Here is an 11,318-nt window from a genome sequence, read left to right as displayed (position 1 = left end):
GAGGAAGAAATATATGAATTGGTGAAATCAACACATGAAGTGAACAATGGTTCACTAACCAAGATGGGTTTTACCAAGATTGGTAGAAGATGGGTAAGCAAGGATGGTGAACAAGGTGGTTCCTCAAGTGATGCACATGCTAAACATGATGAAGAAGAAGAAGAAGTTGTTGAAGGTGTTGATGTTGATGATCAAGATGAAGATCAACCTGCTGCTGACACAAGTGCTGGAACAAATGCTGAAAATCAAGGAAATAGAATTCTCTCAATGTCCCATTTTGAGAGATTTATGGTCAATAGGTTGGGCAGCTTTGCTGAAAATCAAAGGAATCTTCATGATCTTTGTGCTACAAACTTTTAGAACTTTGACAATAGATTTCAAAGCATGGATACACGTTTTCAAAACCTTGATGAACAAATTGAAGTTGTTCAAAACCAACTTTTTGAGCTGCAGTATGGGGAAGAAGATTGAAGCCAAGTTTTGTTAAATTTCTATGCTAATATTGCTTTATTTTGAACTATTCTGTTTTTATCTCTTCCTAGTTCTATTTGTGAAGACAAATAGGGGGAGAATATGGTTTATGTTTTGTCTTAAAACTACTATAACTCTGATTTAAGTATGCTTTAAGTTTCTGCTGCATATGTTGGTTGATTTGGTGCTGCAGTTTGGTTAGTTTTGGCATAGTTTGTGGCTAGTTTTTCTACTCTTGTGGTTATGTAGAAAACTAGTTAATGTGTCATCAAAATCTGCTATTAGAGATGCTCTGGTCTACATAGTTTATGTTTTGTAGGTGTTGTTTCAGATTCAAACAAGATCAACACAAGCAACCAGGGATTTTTCTTCGTCAAATAGGGGGAGATTGTTAATCAAGAGTGATCAAGAGCTTTGAAGAATCCAAACCCAAGGTGTTTGATGAAAGGCTAGTGTTGTTGTTGTGTGTGGGTGGGATCTAGGTAGATTAAAAGTGTGATCCACTCCTTTTGTTAAATCTAAAACTGATGTGAATTGAAACCTTTTCTAAATTAGATGTTTTTCCAACTAAGTGAAAAACAACCTGTTGTTTTGTCAAATCAACCAGTTGTTTTGGTCTTAGAGGTTTTGAAAAAGGTTGAAAGTTGTTTGACTTGGTTGACTTAACTGTCAAACCAACTCAATCGGTAGTTTCGTGTTTTCAACGGATTGTTTCTTTGAAAATCCTAACAAAATTCAGTTTTGAATGGTAAATTTGTCTTAAATGTTTTCTAACTGAATACGCTCCTTCATTAAATGTTTTAACCAATCTTTGGAAAATATAAATAATTTTTTATATGTTTCTGAAGAGTAGGAAATAGTTTTGAGAAATTCAGTTTGACAAATTTGATCTTAAGTTTTCAAGATTCACATCAAGCTTTGGATTTTCAAGTGAGAGTGGAATAGGATTGCAATTGTATTCTTTTCAGTTGTACTTTGATCAGGTGTAATTCTTTTCTCAATCTTTTGTATTTCTGTTGTTGTATTTCCAAGGAGTGTTGTGTGTTTTTGAGGTGTTCAAGATCAATACTTTTTGTGTGATTTGCCAAATGTAGTGTGTTTCTTGAGGGGTTCAAGATCACTACTTTGGTGTGTGGTGTTTGTAATCTGGTTTGATTGCTTAATGGATTACCCAGTGGTTTTTGGGAACTGGATGTAGCTCTTGTTGTAAGAGTGAACCAGTATAAACTGCTTGTGTGCATTTCTCTTTCCCTGATCTCTTTTAAATTCTGTTTTAAAGTTGTCTAAGTTTTGACTGATATAAACAACCCATTGAATCGAAGAAACAACCGGTTGTTTTTCTGTGTTTTACTTTAAAATAGATTGTGTTCTTGGCTAACTTGATTCCTCTTCTGGATTTCTTCACTGAGTTTCATTAAACATTCAAAAGTCTTCGAAAATCTCTTATAAACAATTCATCCCCCTCTTGTTTAAGGCCATATATTCTAACAAAGTATACCAAAGAATGAGTACATGGATATATAACTTAAGATTTGAAAAATAAGTATTGTTCTTAATGTTTGATACAAGACACATCTTAATTTGTCTTGCTCCCTCTGTTTGATCCTACAATATTTTGGTTTGGTGATGGAGGACTAATTCCAACATCCACTACCTGGAATAAATAAAAATTTGTTGAAAGTTATTCATTTTCAATTTTTATAAAATAAATTAAGAAAATATTATAATAAAAATTTAAGTGTACGAAGTTATATAGTGTGAAAACATCAGTTGTACACAACAGTGCATTTAAGTTAAAGAGAGATGTTGGATTGTGCATTATAACATGACAAGCATGACTTTGGAACCAATAATAAATCTTCCTAACACATATTCACTAGGGTACAAAATTAAGTTAGCATTATTAAACTGCCACTATCATAACGGTAACAAAAAGATTTCATAAGCTTCAAGGTTCAAGTCCATTCAATTGTAGGCAAAAAAAAATACAAAAGGTAACTTAAGCAAACTTCAATATCTTATCAATTAGGCAAAACAAAGCATTTGAAGTGGGAAACAACAAATTAGGAATATGTGTTAAAAATAAATAATGACGCATATACTATATAAAAAGCATCAATTGAACATAAAATTGATGCAACATTAAAAAAAATGTTTAAGCATAAAAACAATTACAAATTGTGAAGTGATAAAAGAAAGAATAAAATAATCAATAAAATGCAAAAAGATAAGAATACAATTATATCAGTAAGTCTAAGTCTCACAATCTGAGTTTGACTAATCATTTGTACTTATATCTTGGTTTGTATTTATACCAATGAGTCTAATTATTTACATCATTTGAGTTTGTATTATTGAGTTTGACTAATAGTATCATTTGTGTTTGTATTAGTCTAATTGATTGTATTGACCGTTCCATATATATTCCTATCATTTGTGTTATGCAATTTATTATATGATAATTGTTTTCACTTCCTGTGTTTTTCATGTTTACCATTTATTTTTTATAAAATAATAAAGAAAATATAAACATACTCACATGACGACTTCATATGGTAAACAATTTTTTTTTTTCAATTACAAAACAATACCTTCACCACCAAAGTTATCAACAAATGTCCACATTACTAGTCTATTACTGTATATTATTTTTAGTATATCACCAACAACTACTATGCATTATGTGAATACATTTTACATCATGATTAGATTAAGTTTTGTAATAAGAAAATATTTAAGACTATATATATTTGAAATTTTAGATCATTTATAAAATAATAATGAGTTTAATTCATGAAATTATATCTTATATATATATATATATATATATAAATAAATAAATAAATAAAAGAACAACAAATAATTATAGGTAACCCTATTAAAATATAGATTAAGTTTATACTTATACTCTAATTTGTCAAAAAGATTCTTCTACCAAAAATTCTAATGTCCAAAATTGTAATGGAGATTTGAATATATGAATGATGACCCTTCAATCGGAGAAGGTTGAGAAGATACTACATAAATAAATATTTTCAGAAAAAATAATTATAACTCATCAAAGAAATTTGATATAACATTTATAGGCATATATGTATTTTTTTTTCTTCAAGTTTTACCTTTTGATAATATACCTACATTAATAAAAATATAATAGTCAATTTATTTATAAATATGGAAGAAAGTTTAAATTATAAATGTAATGAGATTATATAAAAATTTACAGTATATATTTCTCAATTTAAGTTCTTTTTATTATAAGATGTTTAATCATTTTCTCATAAAAAAAATAATAATTTAATAATAGCAAAAATTAAAAATATCAAAATCAAACCATAAAACATTAACTTAATTTAAATTCTATATTATATTAAAATGGAATCATTCTAAAATACATTTTATGTTTTTCGTTAAAATCATTATTTGATAATTGTTTTTTAAAAGAACCACAAACATGTGAACACCATTTAGTAAGACATAGCATAATTTTTCCTAGTAGGCAAAAGCCTATAATGGATGGCTGTGAAAATTACTTTCAAACTCAAAAATAATAAATGTCAGAATTCTCTTAAGAATTCTTTTAAATAATATCTACCATTGCTTTAATTTTTTTTTATAAAAGCAACCAAACAAAAATGATAATTACTATAACTTTTAAGTTAAATTGTTAATTGACTATAAGTTAGGGTAAAACTTCTTTATAATGTTAATGTATACATAATTTATTTTTATTTTAATAAAGAGCTTAACCTCTATTTATTCTAGTAAAAAAATTTACCCTATCAATCAATTAAATTTTTTTGTTGAGTATAAATTTAAAAATATTTTTTAATCAACTATTTACTGCTAAATTTTTTTATAACAAAAAAAAAATATGATTCAACTATAATACATAACTTAATAAAACACATCCCAACGGAGTGCCTACAACTATCTACCAAACAAACAATCTCAACCAAGCCAATAAATAATAAAACATGAACATCTACAACTTAAATTTCTCTCAAAATCAAGTACTCCTCATCAATACGGAGAAGACAAACCAACTAACCTAAAACAGTCACAAGTTTTTAATCGAAAACATACATACCATGAGTTTAAGGCACCTCTGTTAGCTAAATTACTTCACATAAAATAGTTTTGATTTGATACCAGTTGTCACTCCATTAATAAAAATACTAGTAGTTTATACCAAAATATTCCTATCTATTAACTTAACAAATTTTTCAGGTTTATATCGTATCCTTAAATTGACTCCAATACCAAATCTTAAATTTACCTCAACTCTCAGTAATAATATCAAAGCTATTTTGTTTACCAAATAATATGGTTTGATGTTAGATTAAACTTTTGATAGGAAAAGTGATTTTTATACCATTAAATGTTGTGTTCTCTTTAAATTTTTATGAGTGGTGTCACCTTTTAGATTAAATCAATTGATTCATAGTAAGTTTTCTACATTTATTTGCATACATATGAATCATGATACTATTTGAATAGTTAGGTCTACGTAGGTGTGAGACATGTGAATTGAATATTTATACCTTCTATTAACTATATCATCCATGTCATCTTTCGACCGTTATATTGTATCTCTATATTTATTGAGAACATCACCTATCCTATTCACAATTAATAAGAAACGTAAAATTAAAAAAAAAAATGTATCCATGTTACATATAAAAAAATTTAACAGAAATTTACATACTAATTTATACATATAATAATTTTAACTTTTGTATGCTTTACTTTTATCATATGTGAACAATCTCCTAAAAACATATTTATTCTCTCTCTTTCCTAATTTTTCGTGATTCCTCGTGTACCAAATAAAAGGAAGGTGTTTGTCATGTCCGATTACTTTTTAACAAACGTTTTGAAAAACTAATTAAACGGTTTTAGTAGTTATTATTCAGCTAAGAGTAAAAGGAGCCTGATAAAACTATTTATTAAAGCATATCGTAAATAAAGTTTGTATAATATTTTTATATACATTTTAATGCTACTTTATGAATAAAAATGTATTATTTGTGATTATAACTTTAATATTTTAGTTATTTTTAAATTTTAATTATTATTTTTTAAAATATATATTTATTTAGTTTCAATTATTATATATTCTATATTGTGCATTTTAATGTTAATTTTTTATTAAAACTTAAAATAATCTCAACCATAATTTGAAATAAAATAAAAAATCATATACTTAAATAGATAAAAAAATTAACAAAAAGAAAAAAAAATAGTTAAGGAAAAAGTGGCATTGGTGATCCTTCAGATGAAATTATTTAGTAAAAATTTATTGGTATAGTAAAAAATCATGATATAAAGTCATCATTTATTTAATATATATATATAGAAGAGAGAGAAGAGAAAAAGTTTTATTTCCTGATGATTTGAGAGAAAAGAGTAATGTTTTGTGTTTTTTAAAAGTTGTTGGATTATACAACAAATATTCTAGTTCAAACATTGACGTGATACTTAAGCGATATAATAAAAATAATAATATGAGAAATGTTTGAGAAAAAAGAGACTAAACTAGTTATCTTTCCTATATACAACTAGTGTTGCTCAAGCAACATGCATAATCTTTTTAAGGATGAAATGCAGATGCAGTTGTGTATGTGTGGTGTGTTATAGGTCCACATGTGAAGTGCGCACTGGTGTGTCTGTGTGATGTGTGTAGTATGTTATATTGAACATTAATTGCCTTAGTTATCTTGCACAACAATATGAGTCCCCCTTCTGATTTTTTTTTTTCGATGTTTCTTTATCCTTTTTAAAGTTAGTTGCCTTAATTTGTGAGTTTGGGCCCGGAGAGAGAGGTACCCAGAGTCAAGAATAAAACGTTTTACATGAAGTATATATAGTTGGGAGAATCCAATTCCGTTTGAAATTTTGTAAGAATTGTTTATTTGATTTAAATCCGATGATAATAGACATTTGAAAATATATAGAACAGAAATTAATTTGATATGATATTTTATGTTTTTTTTTAATTTTTATAAACTGGTGAAGCCACTAAGAAGTATCTAACTAAAACTAATATATATTTTTGAGTGAAGAGTTTGAGAGAGAGAAAAAATAGAAAAGTAAATCGGTATGCATTAGAGAGAATAGAAAAAGTTCTGATACAGAATTAACTTATTACGCATACTGTTATTAGTTTGAAAGCATGAAGAGAGAGGTGCTAATGCGATTCAATTCTTAAAGGGAGGCTCCTGAAGCCTAGTTAGGGCCTTGTCGAGCTGGGCCCATTTCTGTTCCAAGGTGCCAATGTACCCAATGGACATTCTCACAAGCCCAGGTGAAATTCCAGCCAGCTTCTTTTCCTCAGAGTTCAACTCACTGCTTGTGCTACTTCCAGAGCATGACATGAGAGTCTCATAGTACCCCAAGCTCACCGCCATGAACCCAAACTGCCCATAGTTCTGCAAGTGGTTCATCAACCGATTCGCCCTCTCCTCAGTCTCCATATCCACGCAGATAAGCCCACCGAACCCGTACTCAGCGTTATGCATCGACTTCAGTAACTGGTGCTGTGGGTGCTCCTCCAGGCCCGGGTAGATCACCCTCAGGCCCATGCTTTTCAGCCTCCTTGCGAACACTAAGGACCGCTGACTGTGCTCCTTCATTCTTAGCCCAAGGTGCGGGATTCTCTCTGAAAGTTCGAATGCCACCTTTGGGTTCATCGTAGGGCCCAAGAGCATCAAGGCCCCTTGTTGCAGGTCCATCATCTTGTTCACCAGGCTTTCAGGCCCACACACAGCCCCTATTACGTTTTCAATCATAACCATTATCAAATAAAATATTATTTTCTCTTCTGTTAGGATATGGAAATATTTTTCTTACATCCTCCTTTTCTACACTTTTTCTAAATCTATAATTTTTATTGCTTTTGCTGTTCTATTTATCGCTTCTATCAAAATAGTTTAACATTTTCTACACCAAATGCATTTGTAGATATATAACCTTTTGTTAATTTTATTATTTCTAAAAGGATAGAATTTTGTTGTAGTAAGATACTACATATATCAGTTTAATAAACAATAATAGCTAAAATTGTATTTTTTATATATATGTAAGTAAAAATATATTAAATGTTGTGAGCATTGAAAATAAGTTTTATTTTATTTCTATTTTTTGTGGTTAAAACCAAGTCCTTTTAAAAGCAAAGTAACACGTGTACCACGTCAGAAAGAAGGGAGCAGAAAGTTTAGCCAATTCACGTGATATTGAGGTCAGTAATCCAGGGCCACACTAACATCACATCAGTTCAAAAAAGAAATATTCTATTTAATATATTAAGTGGTAAAATTATTGCTAAACTTACTATGAGTATATAAGAAATAAATTAATAAAAGTATTATTTAATTGTGTAATATTTTTAAATTTTATGTATGATCATTTTAATTTAATATAAAAGTTACACTAAAAGAAGAAGAAAATAAATAAAAATATGATAAAGGGTATAAGATGAAAAAAAAAAGTATGATATAACTATTGTATACGTTCATAAATATAAAATAAGACATGTTTGACAATTAATTAAAAGAGATATTTGAAAAAAAAATTGCATAAAGTTTGTAAACAAACTTCAACAAATGTGTTTCATAGCTGTAAAAGAAATATTATTTTATAGATATTTAAGCATATACAAATAATTATAGTTTATAAAGAAACTTAAAAAAATTTGTTTTAAAACAACCAAAATTTGAAATCCAAACACTGATAGGTTGTGTGAAATAATTTTCTTCTAATTGCTTAGCTGAATAATAATAAATTCAATTGTTCACATCCAATATAGTAATTAAATAGAGTGCTCAGCTTCTAGACAAGTCTAAACACTTCTAAAAACTATTGACAAAAATATAATTAACTTTATTTTCTCAAAGAGTAGTTTTTAGAAATTATTGTAAAATAAATTATATTTATCTTGTAAATTAAATTAACTTATGCACGTATGTTATAAACAATTTTTCATTAAATGAAAAATAAAGTATAAGACAACCTAATTCAATTTTTTTTGTCCTAAAACTATTTAGCAAAATTCATCTAAATAGGACTTTAGTGCGGTTGAAGAGTTTATTTGGTGTTATAAAATATTTAAATATATGGTCAATTTTAAATTTATTTACTTTTATAATATATTATAAAACTCATACAATTCTGGTTGACAATAAAACTATAATTACACTGACATGCATAATGAATTCAGGAAATGTTTGGGAATTAGTTTTAAAAAACAATGTCATTTACTTTAAAAAGTTTATGACCCCACTTCCAACTTTCCAACGCTGCAGGAAAAGAGAGTTGTTGGAACAATGACAAACTACATTATCATATTTTTTAATATATCCTCACACAGTCGTGATATACTTTCATTAGTCCATCAACTGCTAAGGATATTCCTATCTTAAAAATCACCAACCCTAATTTTCATCTTCTGTTTTTTACTTTCCTCCATCTCCTTTTTCTCCTTTTTATCTCCTCTTTTCTAATTCTATCTACACTGTTCAGAGTTATTACAAAATTACAATAATAAATAAATAATAATATACTATCTTGTGTAATCTAAAATCACATTTATCATGTTATGTTTTTAAAATTCATCCTACGTAGTATAAAATAATTAATTTTTTTTTATTAAGTAGTAATGATACTTCAACATGTGAGATGGGTACACATCATTATCAGGATAAACTCGATTAGTTGTCCTATGTAGATTCGTGATCCATAAAAAGTAGTTGTTTTATAATTATTTTATTTTAAGAACATTTTGTAAAGATACCCCTAATAAACTCAACAACACAAGGCAAACAATTTTTTTTAAGGGATTGTTTTGTTTATATGCCTAGTTGTTTATGCCTCTAACTTTTATCTTTCTTTTTTACCTCAATTCTATTTTTGTCAGTAATCATTTAATATAACTACAAATTTCTCTCTTTTTCTCTATTTTCTCTATATTCCTATTGGTATCTTTATTTGTTCATTCAATACATGTGTAAATTTCTATGTTTTTTTCCTCCTTTATTATATTTATAGATTTTCATCTTTTCACACTTTCTTCCTCGCCTTAAACTTAAACTGAGAATAATGCTTTTACCTTCTATAAGAAATAAAAAAATTATTAAATGTATCAACTAAAATAATTAAATATAAAAATATTAATTTGAAGAGGTAAAAAAAAAATGTCATGTAATTTTTAATAATTTTACTGTTTATTTTTAATTGATAGTAAATACATCTAATTTTGATTGTCAAACTAAGGGAAATAAATTGTTACATATTTTTTTTCATAAAATTGTTGGGTTGTGTATAGCAGTATAATAAAGACGAGTATCTTGGGACAACAAAATTACTGTTAGGGTGATAGAGATGTAACAGTAATTATTTATTAATAATATTATTTATTTATTTAATATTAATTCATTGATTCAGTGGTGAATAAGGAAGACTGGAGAAGACAGTGAGAGAGAGAAAGAGGAGAGGACAAATATACCTGCGATTATATCGGCCCCACCGCTGATGAACTTGGAGATACTGTGAACCACCACATCAGCACCCAGACGCGCCGGGGAAAGCACCATAGGTGCGAACGTGTTGTCTACCACCACCGTCACCCCCTTCCGGTGCGCTATACGGCACAGCTCCGGTATGTTCGCCACCGTCAGAGTCGGGTTTGAAATCGATTCGAAGTAAAGCACTTTTGTTTTCCCCTCCACCATCGCGTCATCCACCATCTCAAGATCCGTCACCTCCACGAAGCTTGTTATTATCCCGCACGTGCGTGGAAAGAAGTGCGACAGCAGTGCGTGGGTCCCGCCGTACAACGTTCTTGACGCCACCATGTGTTCCCCGTGGCTGCACAGCTGCAACAGCACAGCGGTAATCGCCGACATCCCGCTCGCGGTGCAGTACGCCGCCTCTGTGCCCTCCAGTGCGGCCATAAGGCGGCTCAGGTTCAGCACCGTCGGGTTGAAGTGGCGACTGTAGATGAAGAAGTCGCGGTCAGGGCCAAGTTCGCCGTTGAACATGCGTTGCATCGTCTCCGGCTCCATCACCGTGAAGGTCGCAGATGCCTCGATGGACATGTTCACTCCACCGTGCTCCCCGAACTCGTGGCGCGCGCTGGCCAGCGCCGCCGCCGGATCCGCCTCGGCATGTAGCATGAGCTTCTTGGAGTCACCGGCGTCGGCATCGTCGGAGCGGTTGCGCTTCTGAGTGGCCAAAACGTACGTGTCGCCCATTGATTGTAGTGGTGGTGTTGGAAAAAAAAAGTTTGTGTTGTGAATAGTAACAGCGAGTGATGCCACGAAAGCTGTAGTTTGTTGTACAAATTCAATTTGAGCTTAACTTCTTCTATTTATAATATTTCATCGAAGTTCATTTATTAATTCTAACTCCATTCAGCTCAATCTTCCACGTTCCTCCTTTTTCTGCAGGATGTTACTGCTGGAACATCTCATCCTTATGACCACGTGAGGGGTTTTAATTTTATGAAAATAATTATGTTTTAATATTTTTAAAAATAGAGTTATCTCTTCACAAGCAGAAAATTTTGACAAGTACGCTTACAATTGGTAGGACTCGTTAAGGGAGAGGATAAATTCAAAACTTTAAGATCATGTGGCAGAAAGAAAAGTAAGTTAATAAAATAAGTGTAAATAGAAAGTGCGAATAAAAACAAAACAATAAAACTTGTGAGTTATGTGTCTTCTTGTTAACGTTCATCAAACTCATTCATTTTAATTATTACTTTTTTCACACCTATCAAAGAAACTTGAAGTGGAGCGTTCATCTTATCTAAGTTGAGTGTAATCTATATAAATAGTATGCGGGAAGAT

At 29.9% G+C, this 11,318-nt stretch overlaps 1 protein-coding gene across 1 annotated transcript; it reads right to left on the bottom strand.

Annotated features, from left to right (window-relative positions):
- Positions 1-6,556: 6,556 nt before the first annotated feature.
- Positions 6,557-11,098, bottom strand: LOC137816940 (methionine gamma-lyase). Its single transcript, XM_068620122.2, has 2 exons — positions 9,974-11,098; positions 6,557-7,243 (listed from the first exon to the last, which is right to left on the bottom strand). Exons 1-2 carry the CDS (start codon positions 10,719-10,721, stop codon positions 6,672-6,674), a joined length of 1,320 nt encoding a protein of 439 aa, XP_068476223.1. The 5' UTR covers positions 10,722-11,098; the 3' UTR covers positions 6,557-6,671.
- Positions 11,099-11,318: the final 220 nt, after the last annotated feature.

The sequence above is a fragment of the Phaseolus vulgaris genome, chromosome 7, assembly GCF_051622355.1.
Source record: "Phaseolus vulgaris cultivar YP4 chromosome 7, ASM5162235v1, whole genome shotgun sequence".
Taxonomy (NCBI): Eukaryota; Viridiplantae; Streptophyta; class Magnoliopsida; order Fabales; family Fabaceae; genus Phaseolus; species Phaseolus vulgaris.
Note: the sequence above shows the minus strand (reverse complement) of the source record. Positions and strands in the feature narration are given on the sequence as shown.